At 42.1% G+C, this 18,746-nt stretch overlaps 1 protein-coding gene across 1 annotated transcript in view; it reads left to right on the top strand.

The window, feature by feature from the left end:
* Positions 1-18,462, top strand: part of T265_02644 (hypothetical protein) — a gene marked incomplete at both ends in the record, with an annotated part of 80,433 nt that extends 61,971 nt beyond the window's left edge. Inside the window, 8 exons of the mRNA XM_009166942.1 lie at positions 1,475-1,547; positions 3,058-3,345; positions 7,060-7,337; positions 9,780-9,944; positions 11,727-11,836; positions 16,941-17,281; positions 17,892-17,919; positions 17,971-18,462. Of these exons, the coding sequence (XP_009165206.1) occupies positions 1,475-1,547; positions 3,058-3,345; positions 7,060-7,337; positions 9,780-9,944; positions 11,727-11,836; positions 16,941-17,281; positions 17,892-17,919; positions 17,971-18,073 (1,386 nt within the window). The remainder of the gene's footprint in view (positions 1-1,474; positions 1,548-3,057; positions 3,346-7,059; positions 7,338-9,779; positions 9,945-11,726; positions 11,837-16,940; positions 17,282-17,891; positions 17,920-17,970) is intronic.
* Positions 18,463-18,746: the final 284 nt, after the last annotated feature.

Below are 18,746 nucleotides of genomic sequence, written 5' to 3'. Positions count from 1 at the left end.
AGGCTCGTTGCTCGTCTCCCCGTTACGTGTTTTTAAAAGTTTAAGCACTTTCTTTCTTAAGATCGGCTAGTCCGTCCCCTACCACCCCGAAGCGAACTTTTAACGGAACAATAAAAACAACTTGGTCCAACGTACGGCTCCCAGTGTCGATGGAATTTTATTGATTCAGTTAGTATATCTTCACACGCTACACAAAATCGGGTTTCAAGACAACAGTTCCGGTGCTGCTTGTCCCAGGGTGGCTGAACTATAGCCGTTCTGCACACAAGAGCGCATAATCTATCTGACACTAGATTTTATCCGTACTAGTGAGTGTCTATCTAAACACATAGATCACTAGAATTTAGCCACCTGAGTCCCTAATGTTCCAGGCTGTTACGATTTTAGAAGACAAGCTGACAATCTGATTGTGCGCAGCTGAAGACGATATCGCAACTAATATCGAAATAAGTTCACATGTAAACCAGTGACCATGGCTTAGCTGCCAGACGTTTTCCTCATTGTTATTTACATACATCAAGCTACTCGTGATGTATTATATTCTTTTGTGACGTATCAGTCAGACTCGTCGGTTCACTGGAATGCAGAAGACAAACAACTTTCAGGAAGCTACACTTCAAACAAGTGGATCGTTCCGTGATACGGGATTCAACTGAACCCGCGTATAAAGTGACTTAACAGTCCAGTAGGATGTTAGTGAGAGGCTGAAATGTTGAAACAAGGTTTCAGTACACGAGGCAATCGTTAGCAAAGTGGATTTATCAGTTTGGAAGCAGTACATGTACCGCCGTGTACGCCCTGAAGGCACTTACTTCCTTACTCATCCTCCCTGTGGATAGCTGCCCTGTAATACGCGTATATTCGTCCGTGATAAGCATGCTGTACCCTTAATGGTTAAACCTCCACACACGTCTACCGACTGTAGAAATACCGTGTCATAAAGACGAGGTGTTTCCACACGTCTGGTGAAACCAGGTGAAAGACTGTAGAAATACCGTGTCATAAAGACGAAGTGTTTCCACACGTCTGGTGAAACCAAATGGACATTCGCTTTGATATAATCCAAGATTATGTTGCAATTTGGATCAGCATATTGATTTCTCGGCTACTTTTGTAACGACTGGAAGAATTGAGGCAAATCAATTGGAGAAGTTCAAGCACATAGGCATGACTTGGGACAAGCGTCCTCGATAGCTCATTCGATACGGTGCCCATTCGGTAGGCGAGAGGTTAGCGTTTCCGGTTCAACTCCAAATCTGCCTGTCCCTTCAAGCTGCGTGTACCTAGACTCAAAGATTCAAAAAACGAATTCGCATTGTATAATATCACTTCAACTCATCAGGAATTTCGAAGCATGTACCACAATATCGAACCATGCTTATGTTATCTTGGTTTTCTGATGTCTATTTCTTAAATATAATGCACGTTTGCTTATGGAAACTTACTGGCGCGTCTATTTTAAACTTCCATACAGAAATCCTCGGATGTACAGTTACTGGTCCGCTTTATTGATGATCAGGGTGAGCAGAAAGAAATCACTCTACTCGGTGGGTATTGTAATCTCTTTTGACATACCCACGCCACTGAACGCGGGTGCCGACATTCTGTAAATGAATCCGTGTGCATTGATCACTTTCTGTTTGTTTGTCACACATGATTTTAGATATACAATAGACGAGTTTACATCAAATTTACTAGAATAAAGGATATGATGAAACATTTTCCCAAGGTGAGAAGCCTTGAGGAAATTCTCGATTCATCACTTTTCGAGGAGAGAATTATTGCTCTAGATTGCTCTGGATGAAGCAATTTATCCGTATGAGGAGTAGACAAGATAGGACTGATTCCTCCCAATATTCAAGGGCTTAAAACTTGTCGCATACGGTCTGAGATGATATTGCGATAAATAGGTTCAAAAGACTTGTTCACGCGTCTGGTTCGGATTAGCATCTTAGTTCAATTAACATTTTATAACCGTTCCATAATCCACTTCCAAACGTATTCTGCATAACCTATCAGTTTAATCTTCTTCTGGTAAATCACCGCATCTAATTACTTTCTTATAATTGTCAGTATCCTAATGAACCTGACCAATGACAGTTTCACGTGTACTTAATAGCTCCCCACGACTGCCACGTCCTTTCCATGACAGTTTGTACTTAATAGCTCCCCACGACTGCCACAGTGATTACGTCCTTTTTGTTCTTGGTGATGTTTTTGAGTACAAATCAGTCACACTTGCATTCCTCAATCGTCTACTGCATGTTAAAAGGAACATATTCGGCATTGAGTCACGGTGAAAAATCCACTGTTTTGGGAGATTACAGATCGTGGCTTGAGAACCTGTCATAACTGCAAGGTAGTTCACATCCTTTTCGTACTCATCCCTGTGTGTCCATGTACACATCCACACACATCACCAGCTTCGGTGATACGGGTTCTATTGGAATGGTGCGGTTTTTTCAACCTAACGCATGCAAATCCATCTGTCTGGGGCATAGATGAGCAAATTTTGAGGTTGTACTTGCAATCCTTCTATACGACCAATTGTAGGTTGGGGATTTGCATAGTGTTGTGAAAAGTCCAACTTTCGGGGATGCCTGTGGTCCTTGTACCCTCCTGGTCTGCTCATATGACGTTTGTTCGAGTTCTCTCATGCGGCGTGTACAAATCAAAAGACTTTCGCACATTCGTGAGGCTACTTCGCTTTTGCTCCATGTTGCTTAGCAGTCTGTTATCTCCGTGTGAACTTACGGCGGGATAAATTACGCTATCACTGATCCCTATGACATTCTGCGGAAGACCCAGTTGATAGCTGAAGCTTCAACATGTCGTGGTACCAGCGTCAAAGCTTTATCAACCGATGTGCAATAAATGTATCACCATGCCTGACATTGTGACGCCATGATATGTAATAAAGGGGTCAGAAGGCCGGGACTTCGGTATTTGTACACACGGGTTCTATGCTCATTCTGCACGTTATCTGTGACGTTTTCTGATTTCATTGTCTGAATTCGGTATTTTACTATTTTATTCATTCATATTCAAATACTGCAGGACCAGAAAACCCTTTCCTCATAGCCGTAGTTCTCACATACAACATGATTAGTCGAATGTCTGCGGATCGGTCCGATTCCTTGTCTTCCTCACCGACAACTTCTGTATTTCATACGGAACCGCTTGACTTTCTCACCAAACTTGTGACCGATGCAGTCACTCAGTACGTTGGCACGTCCGACTGGGATTTGTTTGTTTCAAAATTACCCACCGAGGATCCACTGTTATCTCGTGACCAGGTGAATGCTGAATTCATTTTGCGCGTCAAGGAAGGCATCCAAAAGAAAGGTCAGTTAACCTGTCACATTTAAAAAGTTTTGATCTCACTCAAGGGATTATGTAGCCAAACACAGAATAGTGCGTTTGCGTATGTATACACAGTCTCTCTACAAGATGGCAATAAGCACCCTTAAACAGCCGATGAATATCAGAACGCAGAAAAAAATGACGATTTACTGAAATGGTGTTTTCTTGTTCTTAACTGAATAATAAGAATGTTCCAACCTCAAGCTGTTAGTAATGTCTTTGTTCTTGGGATATTTTTACTTTTTGGTGGGTTAAGGGATTAGTACTGAAACGCTTTATTGTCGGTTATGCTTGATGGTAGACCAACCGTTTTGATATTTTGGCAAATTCTGGTAAAGCAACATATCATATTCTATAAAGAGATAACTTTTGTTCCATTCCACGATCATACTGGAGTGGCCGACTTAGATGTACTTGTGAGCTCACCCGGATGCAGAACCCGTGAGACATGAATGCGAACAGAGCTTGTAGTGACAAGGCCTACGGCCTATAAATGAAGCTGCTGAACTTGGTTTTGACGGCTATTTTCATGCAATTCGGTTTCAAGTAGAACACAAGGTTGACGGAAACTCGGGGACCGCGCCTACCCGATGAGCCCCAAGAAGGGCGAAACCGAACTCATCAAATTTCAATGACAGTGAGTTGCCCTTCCTTCCACTAGCTAGCACCCTAACAACTTGACGCTTTCTAGCTTGTCAGTTTGGAAGGTATTCCCAACGGAAACGGTGAACCTAAGCTAGACGTCTACACATATCAGTAATTCTGCAGAGCGTTCTTTTGGCAAGAAAATAGGAAAAGCAAGCAAATACTCGCTCCTATGAGATCTTCCTAAATGGTCAACTGACGTGCAAGTAGCACGTCGTACAGATTGGCCAAACTTATTTCAGGTGAACCCAACACAACTAAACACCAACTGTACGTATTTGTGACATATATAGACAAAACGAACCAAGTGAAAATTGTTCACCTGCTGCATACAAGTGGATGAGGCAGCAGTTCAGGATGAACTCCAGCCAAGTGGTGTTCAAATGATAGAACGGGAATAACGGTGGAAAGCTTCCTAGGCCAGTTAACTGTCCCATTCACCTGCTCGTGAATATTTTAGCTAGTGACAATAAAGTGGTGGTCATTTTCTCGTCACGAAACCGTTATACAGTTTGAACACGACAGCACCTTTGACATTTTTTCGGATTTCAGGCCCACAATTTGGGGTTAGTAAATTGTTTGTAATCAATGAAAGCTTGGAAAACTAGCATTCTCATTGCGTTCTATTTCGATTCGAGGAAGTTCGTCGGAAGTAGTTGCGTGAAAGCAATTATTCTATTAGCTATTAATAAGGTAACTATGGTGAAAAATATACATGATCAGGGAAGGCATGCATGGGGTCCATAAATTTAGGCCTAAGTATGGTGGAAAGTAGCCCACTACGCTTTAAATGGGTCGTTTCTTGCGCACATGTACAATAGTTTGACCTTCAAAGCTTAGGGTGATCCATATTGTCAGCATATGTAACAGCAATCGTCGAAACTACCATACATGGTATGTGCGTCTCACCTCAGTTACGAGAGCTGCAGATTTGCATAGGGAACTGCCACTTGGATGTTGGAGAAGACAGTGATATATCTAGTAGCTGTTGCACCAATAATTCAATAATGCTATTCGTATCTACAAGGACACATTTTACCCAAGAGCTTTACTGGTCTGACTTCGGCTCAGGAGCCCTGGTGCCTGAGTAATCTTAAAAAATCTTGAGGCAGATTTTTTTGCTTCCCTGTTGTCTGAACCAAACAATGAGCGTAAGGCTACAACCGAAAAAAATCACGCGCTTACAATTGAGACCTTCAGAACAAAGTTTCCTCCGTGACTCCACATAAGGTTCCCTATTGTAGCTTAACGTAATTACTGCGTGAAAATACAGTGGGATAAAAATTCGACAGAAAAACAAGGTTAGTATACTTTCTCCCGACATAAAGAGCACAATCTTTGGTCTCCGGGACACCAAAAGTTGAAAACATCAGCCAAATGAATAAACGAAAGAGTGGCAAGATTGATCGGCACCGCGCAACCAGCTGAATAAGCTACTTGTCAGGCAATACAGTCTAGCTTCATTTCAATCCGGCCTGGGCCACACGAATCATGCTGCACGCCCGCACTCCATCAGTTACTGTTTTGTCAGCCCTTCCCATTTTAACCGTAGACTGTGATTTGTCACCTGTCATAACGCAAGTGTTTTGGTTAGCTCACACCAAAGCGTGGAAGCACTGGATTAGAGTTTTGCTCTCATTAGAAGTCATCATCAATGCATATTTTCTGTCATACCGGGATTTGTCCCTCATCCGTTGAGCTACCGGAGTGGGAAATCCTGACAGGTTTGTCTTTCATTGAACATGACCAGATCGTTCGGCAAAACAATTCACATCAATCGAGCTGCTTGTTTGAGCATCCAGTGTGCACTTGTGGTCGTTCTGCATGCCAGGTTTTCGGTGTTCAGATCTCCGTGTAACCAATGATGTGGATGGCTTTTGAACTCTAATAGGAGCAAACGCCGAGTCCAGTGATTCACTTTCTCTGATGTGGACCATCCGGAGCCAGGACAGGCGGAAGATTGTTCCAACTACAGTCATCTAAATGCACATTCTTCCTATTTTCTTATTTCAGTTTGTGCAGATGGACGTAAATTGTTTAAAGGTTTGACCTGGCTGGGAATGGTAACTGTTTTAGCCTTTTATTCCAATAGATGTTTTATCTCCACATAAGTGTTCAGAACCAGAAGCCTGTTTGAACTCCTTGAATTGTAATATGAGCAACCTTGGAAAGAGCATTGTGGGAACATAGATATCACACACACAGAGACTACTTTCCTGGTACTCTGGTACCTTCCTCAAAACGACGGTATTTCGCCTTTGAACAATATTAGTGTCAAGTCCAATGCCAAGTAAAGTCTTGCCCCACCAACATGGATGACTTCCGCAGACAGCTGTTTTCAGTAAGAAGACTACGGGACAACTAAAAAAACCAAGACTAGTCCTTTCCTTGGTGGAACCCAACAGGGTCTACCGTTAATACCAAGTTAGTTTTGATGAGCATACATTTTGCTCAATATTACTGATGGTCCAAATCTGTAGATTTGGTAGATCCATTCCCCTTTCCTCAGTCACAGAACTTCCCGCTGGAAAAATGGCTCCCCTCTCTTCTGTTGAGATCCATTATAATAACGCTTGAGACCATCTAGTTGCCTAAACTACTCGATCCTTTCACACTGGGTACAAACGTTTCGGCGACACTGAATCAACCTTGTTTGGGGCTGTCACCAGTCGCTGGCAATTAAATAGAGGTGCATTCTAATACTACTGAGGTCATGCTGAAAAATTCTGAATTGTTTGAAGGACTCATCTGAACGTAGACTAGTCCACCTGTCAAACTGTTTGAATCGCCTTAAAGTTGTATCGTTGACAAACAGTATTCGATCGTAGCTGGGGACTCATCGATTATACGCTCGTAAAAGTACGATATTCCCTTTTTCACTTTGTCCTAGACGTTTAAGACTTGGCTGTACCATGTTGCTGACATGACCAGTGCTTGCTGAAAAGTACGAGCCGTTAAAAATCAGTCCAATTTTGGAAGGGCATATCTTTTATGTGTAGTTTTGCGCTTCTTTCTTCCGCTCTTTGATTTCTTCATTTCACTGTCTTGCAGGAAGACGGTTACGTCCTCGGAGTATGGCTAAGTCGTCAGATTTGAAAAAACATCCCAGCAGCATTGGCTCTTTCAAGCCCCGCAAACAAAAGGGAGAACTACGAGAGAAAACCAAATCATCTTTGGCACTGAACGATGACTTTAACAAAGGTCTGGCCTCACCACTTCGTGGTGCACGAAGTACTGGCAGTCTGAATTTGTCTTCGGATCAGTATGAGATATTTGGTCGGGTACCGGACAAACTCTGGCCGGATGCTAAACTTCCTCAGTCGCTGGTGGTGAGTACTTTTAAGGCTCAATCTAACTAGATATCATGCAAACTGTGGTTCGGCGAAGGACTGAACTAGGCTGGGGGAAAAATGCTATTTCTACAAAGGCATTACTGAAACTCAGTCAACTGGTTTTCTAACCAATCACGGCACCATTGTAGTGGCCACCAGGTAAAGAGCACCGCATTGGAAAAAGTTACCAGACCTCGTTTTAGGGATGAGGCTCATTTTAAAGAAGCTGAACTATTTCGCCAAAAATTCTTACTAACAGACCTCGGAGACTATAGCAAGCTCTCCTTAGCGTCAGTGGTTTTCTTTATTCAAGAGGTTGTCGAAGATTATCAACTTACCAAATCCTTTTAGTCTAGATTTTCATTGAATGCACTAAAATTATGGTGGTCTTTGCTCTATTATTGAACAGTACAGGTAGCGGACATCCCAGAAGACTTTTCAAGTTTCCCAAAATTTTCGCCAACTGTTTTCCCTGTTGGCGATTCCAAACAGCATGCGTCGCATCGTTTTCAACTATTATTGAAACGAAGCGTACATCTATTGAGGAAGTTCTTCTGTATCACAGGAACTTGAAAGATCTCCAACGGCACAGCACTCTGTAGGATTAAAAAGAAGCGAATCTTATCATATTTATATCGTTATTATCAACCGCTCTCAACGAAGTTGAGGCTACCCAAAACAATGCAAGTGGAGAAGCTATTTGCAGTCATTGTGCTACCTGCTGGGAATACGTTCGTTCGAAGGCAAGGGTTCGACGTTGATGAACTTGGTAAATACGATATAGCATTTTGAAAGTAGAATCCAAGGTACTGGGTTATCGGATCTGGGTACTAAGTCTATTTAAGACGCCTTCTCAAGTAACTTTACATGATCCTGTTATGTTATATAAGTGATGGGTGATGGGTCTACAAGGAGAGGGTTATTACTGGGGCGGGGAGAGATGGAAGATAAAGTATGTGAAAGAGACAGAAGGGAAAAGTCAGCTGCTGTAAGGTAACCCGGTTGATGGCACCAGGCAACGGTGAATGTGGCATGAGTTTATTGTTGGACGTAGACATCATGGTTTTACGTGGGCTGGGATACTGTCAGGGCACCCACACCTAGGACGGTAAGCGTCTTCAACTTATGCCTTTGGTTCAGAAGGCTAACCACAATGTAGTGGTTTAGGTAGCGATGTTTAGCGGGAACAAGTCCCCACATTCTCTGACCCCTAACCTGGAGGACCAGTAGACTGTGTTTGTCAGAACTCTAACTATTGACCAGTCTGGTATGAGAGACTTTGTGATTGTCCCCGGGACAACCCCAGGATAGTTCAATGGATACCGCTCCGACTTCGGCTTCTGAAAGCTCGAATCCAACAAAGCACGTCCTGGCTCCTTATGAGCCGTCTTTAGGCCGCTCGTTTTTGTCTAGGCACGTCTTATATGCTGTCCCTACGTAGTAATAGGGTATCTTCTCACGCAATCCCATATCTTGTGGGCGTCGTTTTTTATCAGATTATATGTGCCCATCATGTCCTTTGTACCAGCTTGAGTTGGCACTTGCTCATAATACTATACTCACTAACGTCAAACCTGTTGCTTTTTAAAGACCCAGTGGGAATAACGTTGCAGATGGCATCAGCTTGACTTAGAGGACTTCTTAAGAGGGGACAAAGTCATTTAAATAAGACTGTATGGAAGCTCACTACTGGTTAGTGGCAAAACGTAATTCACACTTCGTTTTGTCAGTTGGCTGCGAATCATCAGATACGTTACTCGTTTTTCAGTTTCACGGTTTGTCGAAGCACCTTACTCCTCGTTTTGGCTCAGAATCTAGCACTACTTACGAAGAAAATTCCACTACATCACATTACGCGTCATATTTACGTAACTATGCGTACTGCCTAGACTAAGTTTCACTTCTGTGTATCCTACTTACGGAAGAGGGGGATTTTATGTTTATTTTACCGTTTGCTTAAGTAGACAGGCTCTACAACATGAAAATAGCCATCGAAATTGTTCTAGGATTCCTATTGTGAGTGGCGAGCTCGAGAACTAGTCTTTGGGGGTTCAATGAAACCGTATCCAAGCGTGAAAGAAAGAGCACAGATTGTGTGAATGCCTGAGTCTCTGATGTTTCTAACAGAAAACGATACGGTCCATAACTCAAACGAGCACTCCTGTAGCACTAACTCTATCGTCTGTAGTATAATGATCCACAAACCTATAAGAGTCAGCTACTGCCTATATAGGTTAAAGATTTTGTGCACGATGAGATAGACTGTGATCAAGTATAAACCAAAGTGCGTTAAGGAAGAGCGCTTGGCTCGGCTTTGAAAAACCGATTTCATCAGGCCAGTTTTACTTCTTCAATGTGATTCAAAAGCAAATGATTTTCGGTTTAAACATATCATGTGAGCAGTCGTATACTGGCCATATTAATGTTTTGCCTTCACAGAACTTGTTTGTTATCATCTATCACGCCGGCACTGAGGTCGAAGGCATATTTCGTAGATCAACAGCTCTCAGCCAGGTTCAGTCAATGCAGCTGAAAGTGGATGCAAACGTCGAGCCGATCGATGCAACAAACTGTCCGCCCCTGGTCGCAGCTGGAGTACTAAAGGTGGGTTTGTTGACTGAAACATTCGTTTATTTTTCTTCATTAATGTTACGTATGACGGTTTCCTGTGAGAATGAAGTGTTGCCAATGAGAACTACCCTTTGGAAAAGATTACTTGGTTTTTTCTTTGTGGTTCAGTGTTCCATGAATACACTGCATCCATTTTTAGTGAGCATTCTTCTTTGTTTTTTGATCGGTCCGTTTGTACTTCCATCACAACGCCTGTAGATTCAGGTTCCCTCATCCTGACAGCAACAGCAGAAAGGGAGTTGGACCTTAGTAAGCAGGCACATTGTCCTTCCACTAGGCACAAACAACGCAAATCACGAACAAATATGCATTATACTCGGCGAGAAGCTTCAAGTGTTAACACCTTATGCAGAAGGATTTTCCTGTATATATATATATATATATATATATATATATATACTGTGCTTTCCAAGCCTTATGAGTGAGCAGACTAATCGCATTACGTTCTTGTCACTTATAACTGCCATTACCTTGGTATTTGGGAAGAGCAAGCACTATAGAACAAACGCCTTGTTTTTCCTTAAACGGATGAACGTGGTCTCTATTCTAAGTCCGAACTATAGGTTGCCTTCAGCTTTGCAGTTCTGTCAATTGGGGTTTCGGAAACTCGTCAAAAACAGCTGATTTGTTTCTGATCATTGAGGTTAGGCACAACAACCCTACCATCAGTGTAATCATCATCATTGCTATCCCGGCTAGCCACCAGTGTGTGAAAGAAACCACGAAAGAAACCTGTGCTCCCTAAGACAGCAAGCCGTCCTTTAGTGCGGGCGCACAAAAGTATGCAGTATAAGCAAACTGTAACTCTGCAGTATAAAAGATGACAGGAATAGGTGAAAGTGAATATATAAAAACATAAACTAGCAAAGCAAAGATAAAATTACTCTCTGTCTAGTTTGTATACATCGATCGTGACAAGGTGAGAACCACAGTTAGCAAGCACCACAAGCTCCTCTCCCAATAGACTAGTAATGGTGATTTTAATTACCACTCTGTAGCAGCTGTTCAACTATATCAACTTTAGTACAATGGGCCGTTTATCAACCTAAAGGGATTATTATCACAGATTGCGTAAACCTAGGCAAAGTCTAGTCCATTGTGCGCAAAGATTGATTTTGTGAACCCTAAGACCATCAGAGCGCTAAGAGTATTCATCCCAACTGGGTCAGTTGATCCTATGAAACGTTGTCCAAAAATGATGTTTACTTTAACGATAATTTGTTCATACTGAAGTGGCATGTTGGGGCTGCCATTAGAGTTGTTGATAACTTCGGGTCTTCGCCGTGCCATTCCGGAAAACCAACCAGTTTTGTTGATGATTTAATAGTTTACTTCCAATGCCCCCAAACATACCTACTGACTAAGAATGGACATTCATATCTTTTAGCACAACTTACGACGAGCTTTTTCAATGATGTTTATCTTTTGTTTGCATTTGGGAGTCAATGAAAAACAACAAAATTCCATAAAATAATCGGAGTGGTGAGCTAGGATGTTGGCTTGGGGTTTTGCATAGAAACTCGAGGTCTGCAAGTTTAGGGTGTACATTGTTGATCTTTTTCATTAGTACTTTGGATTTCAGAATAACAGCTGCGGTTTTTCAACTTCGGCATTAATTTTGCTCTTCGTTGGCTAAGTTTGATTATGGAGTGCAATGAACTGTTACAGTAGTAATGGTGCTCGAAATAAAGACAACCATGAAACCTTATTTCTACCTACTTGTCGCACATCCGGCTTCAATTTGTTTCTGTACAGAGATTTTTCAACGAGATTCCAGGACATTTGTTGGGCGATGAGAACTGGAACGAATGGGTTCAAGTCGTGCGCACTCCGTCTGTTGACGAACGAATTCCTCAAATGGAAGCGTAAGTAGGATTAGAAACCAGAGTTTGACTGTTTGCATTGATGTCGTGGGGTTTCTTTGCGCTCTTTATTTTAACATTGATGGAGAGCACAACCAAAGAGCAGTTGTGTTGAGCGGTACCACTTCTTCTTGGATGATGTCGTTGTCCGGTTGTGGAATCATCCTTTCAGGCCTAGAAAGTGCAGTGAACCAATCTCACTGGTGAACATAAATCGCCACAAGCCGAAATAAACTTGTTAGATTGAACCGGTTAAACCAAGATAATAACCATTCCCGGACGGATAGAGCCTTGTTTCGACTATTCGTTTGTCCAGAATTGGGTATTGCGAGTTCCCAACTTTAGTTTTGACTTTGCATTCCAAAGTTCATCCCCACAGTTCACACAGTTTATACGTCTTATACTGTTATTTCATTCTCATATTGTGTGAGTTTCAATGGAGCTCCGAGACTAATTGACTGAACGCTGAACTGTAGAAGGGCATCCCGGTAATGTTGAAATAATCATATACCACTGAGTACAGCCAAACTAGTTTATCAGTGTCCAGCGCATTCAGTAAATCTAAAATGTTGTGATCTAAACGACGCCTGCAGATGCATGCACGTGTTCCATTTTCGCTGTTGTTGCTTGAAGCTTATCCGTTCTTCAACCGCATAGGAAAAATGAAAAGCACGTGACTCTCATGAGGGCGTGGTCTAGCATCCATTTTGCTTTAAATGTGTACTACTTAATTCCACGTAGCAGTATGTAACAAAATGATAAATGAAAAGATTCAGTTGGTGCTAAGACCAGCTTCCTGTTCGATAACAGATTCACATGTGGTCCGAAAATGAAAACTGGAGAGATGATTGAAATGATTGTGAATCAGTATTCATGTTGAACTTGAACCCGCAGTTCTGCTCGAATGAGGCCTGTAGAAGGCGTATATGTTCATGTGGATTTCGTTCACGACAATCTAAGTTTAAGAACTATTCGTGTTTTGCAAAGTTTAGCAAACGACAACAGTTCTGCCGAGCAGATCAAGTGATTTCTTTGACGAACAGCGTATGCATGTGCGATTTGCTTACTTTCTGGTTGCCATGGAAAAATCCATGTGGAAGACAGCCGGGCTCGAAATATTTTCGTTCTCTGTACACATACTGATGTGGTGCCAGACCATTGGTCTTGGTAGGGTAAATTTAGGGATACTAAAGATAAAAGTAAATGTTGGTGTTCTGTTCCAAGATTCTGGATGGCGAGCAGCATAATATGTTGTTGCATGTTTCATCAGCACTTTGATGATTTTGGACGAAATACTTTTACGAACCCGGTTTCAGCTCTTCATATGCTCCGGAATCCGTCTGGTCTCCCCAAGCGAATCACGACATTCATGAACTCTGTCCAGCCTGATCGGGTTGATCGTGCAAGCATAATGATACGTATGTGTTTTGAGCCGATTGTGTTGTACGGGACAGCAGCACGAATGAGTGATTGAAGCCTCGGAGTCAATGCAAAATCTAGTGTTTTTGAGTAAAGAATTCGTCAGTATAGGTTTAGATAACTCGCTCTTCTCGGCCTTTCGTGCCTCCGAAACCAGGTGTAAATTGCCAGAATACCCAGGTCCTATCACTGTTAACGGAGAAGCGTTTTCTAATAAAAAAAAACCTGACGGACGCATCTTTAATGGAGAAGTCATGCAGCAACTCCAAGCTGAAGGAAAACGCTCTTGTTTTGACTGTGACCTCTGTTCGAAGGTTTACTATCTTCTCACCACTGCCATTTGTGATTCAGCATGGTAGAAAATAGAAACCATCATTGAAGCTTGTTCGTATAGTGAGCATGCATACCAGATCATTATGCGGTTGAAGGATGTTTGGAAGGTGGACTCACACAAATTATATGTTTTGGTGTTTGTGGTACAGATGTAACAAAAAAGGCTCCATAGTTTGGAAACCACACCTTATATCGGCCAAAGGTGAAACCTGTCACATTTTTGAAGATCGTCCTCTAAGAAGAATAGATAATGAAAAAATGGTGATCGATCGTTTGAATACATTTGTTGGTAAGAACGGTGTAAGCTGTATGTAAACAAGCATATCTCAAGGGGTTAACGAGATAAAAGCCAGAAGCGGAAAACGCCGATTGACGGAAATACTGGATTAAGGATGACACAGATCTTTTTCATAAAGGAAACTACTCACAATGTTGCTGAAAACTCTTCGACAGCCCACGACCGGTTTCGCCCTTCTTGGGGCTCATCAGGTAGGCGCAGTCCCCGGGTTTCCATTAACCTTATGATCTACCTGAACGCAAATTGCAACGTTTTCAAGAAATACACTCATTTGCAAATCAATTTGGTTTTCACAAGAGACTCAACTGAATCTCTCGTCTATGTATTCTCCCAGCAACCTTGTGAGTAGTTTCCTTTATGAAAATATACTGCGATATCTCGAATATCGTGCCAACTGAATCATGAGACGGCCTGTGTGCTGTACTTTCGGATTACACAAATCTGTCCAACACTGTGCACAGGCTGTACCAATCCTATTGTGCACATAATTTCCGCCCGTGAAGCAGCTGAAGCTCAGATAGTGTTAGGTTTCGGGAAGTGCTCGGTTAATGGACTGTTTTATTCAAGTTTGCTTCTCACGGCAGGCCTAAAGAGTCTATAGGTTACCACCTCTAATAATGGATAGGTTTGCTGGGGTTGATTTTGCGATCAGTCGCGGATAAGCGAAGAGGGTAGAGTTGCGGACCTACTGGTCGGTCAAAATTCCCGCGATGGAGATAAACGCATAGTAATCCAAATCTAATATGTTTGTATTTGTTCTCTGTGTCGACAGGCTCAGTGACACTCCAACTGACCCAAAATTTTCGTCGGATTCGGTAAAACCGGTGATGCGGAAATCCCGGAGATTACCGGAATAATTTGCGGTGAAAACTCATCTAGAGTTGCTGACATTAAGTTTGAAATGGGTTTTAACGTGTTGTGTTAATAGTTTACTTATTAACAAAGAACTTACCTTGAACTTAGGGCTACCTTGTATATATATCTATGATTCTTGCCATTGAATCTCACCAGACCTAGTGTGAAGGACACTTTGTGCTTTATATGCGAGTCTTGGCCATGCTAGCGCTTACTGCGCCTTGAAGAACATTCAGTATTGTTCGTCCTTTCCTCGGTTGTTGGTCTTTACACGCGTTTCCATACCAAACATTCTTACATACGTTGGGATTCATTTTGTCTGATTGGAACTGTTTGTGTCCTGACTTCGAACGAGAAGCATCCCTCTTTTTAGCCAGAATTCTCCTGCAACCCTTCCACATTCATCGCCTGCATTTACTTTTCATCTCTGTTCCATGCTCTTCAAAATTAAATGATAGTAGTTAGAAAGAACGCCAAGAAACTTGAAAACGCGATCGACATTCGATGAGATAACTCCCCATAAACGGTTGTAATAAAAATATTTTCATGCAATGGTAATGCTTTTACTTGACCATAGTACTGATGATGCATTCGCAGCTCCATAGCATGCTGTTATAGCTGGTGTAGCACGAGGGCCCTCCTCGATTCACGTATTCCCACCTATCTTGTCTCCAGAGTTCAGGGAACCTAGTGAATATCAGTGTGCACTGAAGATGTATGAAAAGACGCCAAAACTGCATATGTGACGTCACTTGACATGAACTTGTGGCCAAATTTTCATTCGTCCAGTTGAACATTCATATATGTGAGATGTTTTGCCATCCGTCCTTCATCCTTGTGACAGCATGAAGCACCACCCATTCCGGCAACAATCGTTTTTAAGGTTTTTGTCCTTTGAGCTTAATTTCCTTCCGGTAGGATGAAATTCTAAGCAATGGACTGGGAGAGTAAACTCTGTTGTGATCACTCATTCGCAAGCTCTTTCTTTATTTGAAATGACATGCTCCCTGTTTCTCCACTGTATTTGTGCGTATGCGCACCAGAGTTGCGAAATCGCCCTTACCCCTCCCTGAGATTTGGCAATGGGTCTGATGAGAGATTGTGGCAATGAGTGGAGCAGTATAGTCATGCAAAGATCTGGTTAGGTACAGAACAACTAAGCTAGAGGTAAACCATTTTTCGATTCATCGACCGGGTGAGGTGATCGATTTGTTCGTAATGATTCACTCTCCGAGTGGGATGGAGCCGAAATTTCGATCTCCACTACTTTTAAACTTGTTTCTACGGCAGAGTACATTGAGTAATTCTTTCAAGCGCCAAAAAATCGATGGTCACCGCACAACCTGAAAAATGTGTTAGATCTGGTTAGGTACAGAACAACTAAGCTAGAGGTAAACCATTTTTCGATTCATCGACCGGGTGAGGTGATCGATTTGTTCGTAATGATTCACTCTCCGAGTGGGATGGAGCCGAAATTTCGATCTCCACTACTTTTAAACTTGTTTCTACGGCAGAGTACATTGAGTAATTCTTTCAAGCGCCAAAAAATCGATGGTCACCGCGCAACCTGAAAAAATGTTGTGCACTGATCTGTTATTTCAAAATTTTAAAATAATTGCCAGTACTGTACTGTGAAAGCTTAATGATGGAACAAACTAATCGGTATGGACCAGCCAGAACTGCGTATTACTGCTGAGAAATCCCCGACGTTCAAACGTCGGGCAACCCTACCTATTTACCCTTCCAGCTTGCAGGCAATGGTTACGAGTTTGGAACAATCAGCGATGAAAATGTGGCGACCCAACTAGACGTCACGTTACCGATAGTTCGGTTATTTATGTTCGACCTGTTTAGTGGATTACTTCCTAGTGGAACAAGGGAAATAAATTTTACAGAGGACTGCATAATTAACTAGTGATATCCAGTCATACCGAAGTGTGTTCAGGGCTGATTATTAATCAAGAATGTCAAACTGGCGTTGAAGGAAATTCCAGAAATAAACTCCACCCATTTAGTGTTTCATTCCAAAGATATTTCTCACATGAACATCATATCTATCTACTTGTACTCTGCTTGGGCGGTGAGTGGTTGTGCAAATAGTTTGGGTCAAGTCTTGAAACTCGCAATTTCTCACCAGTCTTTGTCATTCTAACACCCGATTGACCCTAACAAATCCCTCTGTTATTGATTTTCTTCCAAAAGATTAATCAAAAAGCTTCCAAAGGTCAATCAGACTCTCCTTACACTGCTAATCCACCTTTTGGCACATATACGGGATCATGAACATCTGAATCGGATGTCTACGGATGCTTTGGCCACAGTGTGGGGACCGAATATCATCCAACGACCAAACAGTGTCCCAAATCATGAAGAAGCGCTGCTCGCGGCCCAAATAGTTGTCTCGCTTTTGCACCCACAGTTTACTGCCAGTATTCTCTCCGATGCTACAGGTCCGCATCGTGAGCTGCTCAGATACTATCAGTCCAGCTGGCAAGCAATGGAGGCAGCGCAAAACGAACTCAGCTATGAGTCAACAGTTCGAAGTAAGTTGATATTACGGAACGATATTCAGGATGAATATTAGCTGTGATTACATAGGACACACAGAACAGAATTTAGCCGTTCCCCACCTTTCAAAGCCATCTGTTTTGGCTTTTTTAAAACCTACACCCTAGCTTGCATATGTAGTAGTTCTAACTGATAAACTACTTTAAGAGTAATAAAACCATGTTGTACGAGGTGGATTTGTATCATTGTGTGCGCACCAACCGCAACCAGTGATTCAGCTTTCTGTCTTCCTACAGGCACAAATAATTTGTTTAGGGAGCAGCACCGAATATGCAACGGACTGCTCACACTAGAAATGTGTTTGCTTCTACCTCGCTTGATTTAAACGTGGAACTGAATGACGTGCTACTTGTTTTCATGACCGACGGATGAGATTCTTCTTCAATAACGATTACCCCATGATCAGGCAAAATCACTAGCATTATTCCTTGACAGGCCGCTTCACAGATACGATGTCTGGTATACCTAGATATGAGACAACCTGTTTTACAGAGAAAAATTTAATTATTGACTAATTTCCTTCTCATTTTAACGTCATATTTCTATCTATGCATCTGCTTTTTTGTTCCATCTCTCGACGAACAGCATCCAGAGCGTTATCGTTCCGGTTCAGGTAAGACTTCATTTCAGTACACAATCATTTTTGAACTTATATTCTGACCAGTCCAAGCTGCGTTTATCCATATCGAAGAAAAAGCTATACAGTAAACCCGTACGAAAACAAGTCATCAGCCACTTCCGGCACATACAGACGATTTGACATGTGACGCCGCTACGGTCGCCATTTGGATATCATTCGCTCATGTTTAAAATTCCAGTACACAGAATTTTAACCAGAAGAGCCTCGATTGTTATGAATCTTTACTTATTGCAAACTAGGTTCTTCGTCTACACTCATTCTGCCTGCTAACTTTAACCAAATTCATCGAAATAAGTGATAAGAGAAAGACACTTACCAATGTCTATCTTGATGGCAAATTGTTCAACCAAAATCAGCCATGTGTTTCCCAAACAGAAATCAATTGTCCGCTTCAGAACGACCGTATTTCTTTTGTTTAACACTGAACAGTATTTTCGGTTAATCGTAGTCCTAACTATGAATTTGGAAATGCAACGGTTTTTTATTTCGAATTTGTGATATGTTGTCTAAATAGCAAAATCTATTTTTTTTACTTCATCGTTTGAAGTAAAGGCGTTGTGTGGGCAAGATTTATTGAGAATTTTGTGGGTGGTGTCCGATATAGTCGAAGGGAACAGGGATTTCGTAGTTTGGTCGATGTGGGTGTGCCCTTCACATGAAAACCAGTTATTCTCTGAATTGTTCGGAGTGATATTTTGTCCGTCAGCGGCAGCACGAATAGATACCACATACCAGCAACGTTTCCGAACACAGTCACACATAGTCACTCAGAAAGAAATCACCCGACTCGAGCGTTACCA

The sequence above is a fragment of the Opisthorchis viverrini genome, assembly GCF_000715545.1.
Source record: "Opisthorchis viverrini unplaced genomic scaffold opera_v5_33, whole genome shotgun sequence".
In the NCBI taxonomy this organism is placed as follows: Eukaryota; Metazoa; Platyhelminthes; class Trematoda; order Opisthorchiida; family Opisthorchiidae; genus Opisthorchis; species Opisthorchis viverrini.
Note: the sequence above shows the minus strand (reverse complement) of the source record. Positions and strands in the feature narration are given on the sequence as shown.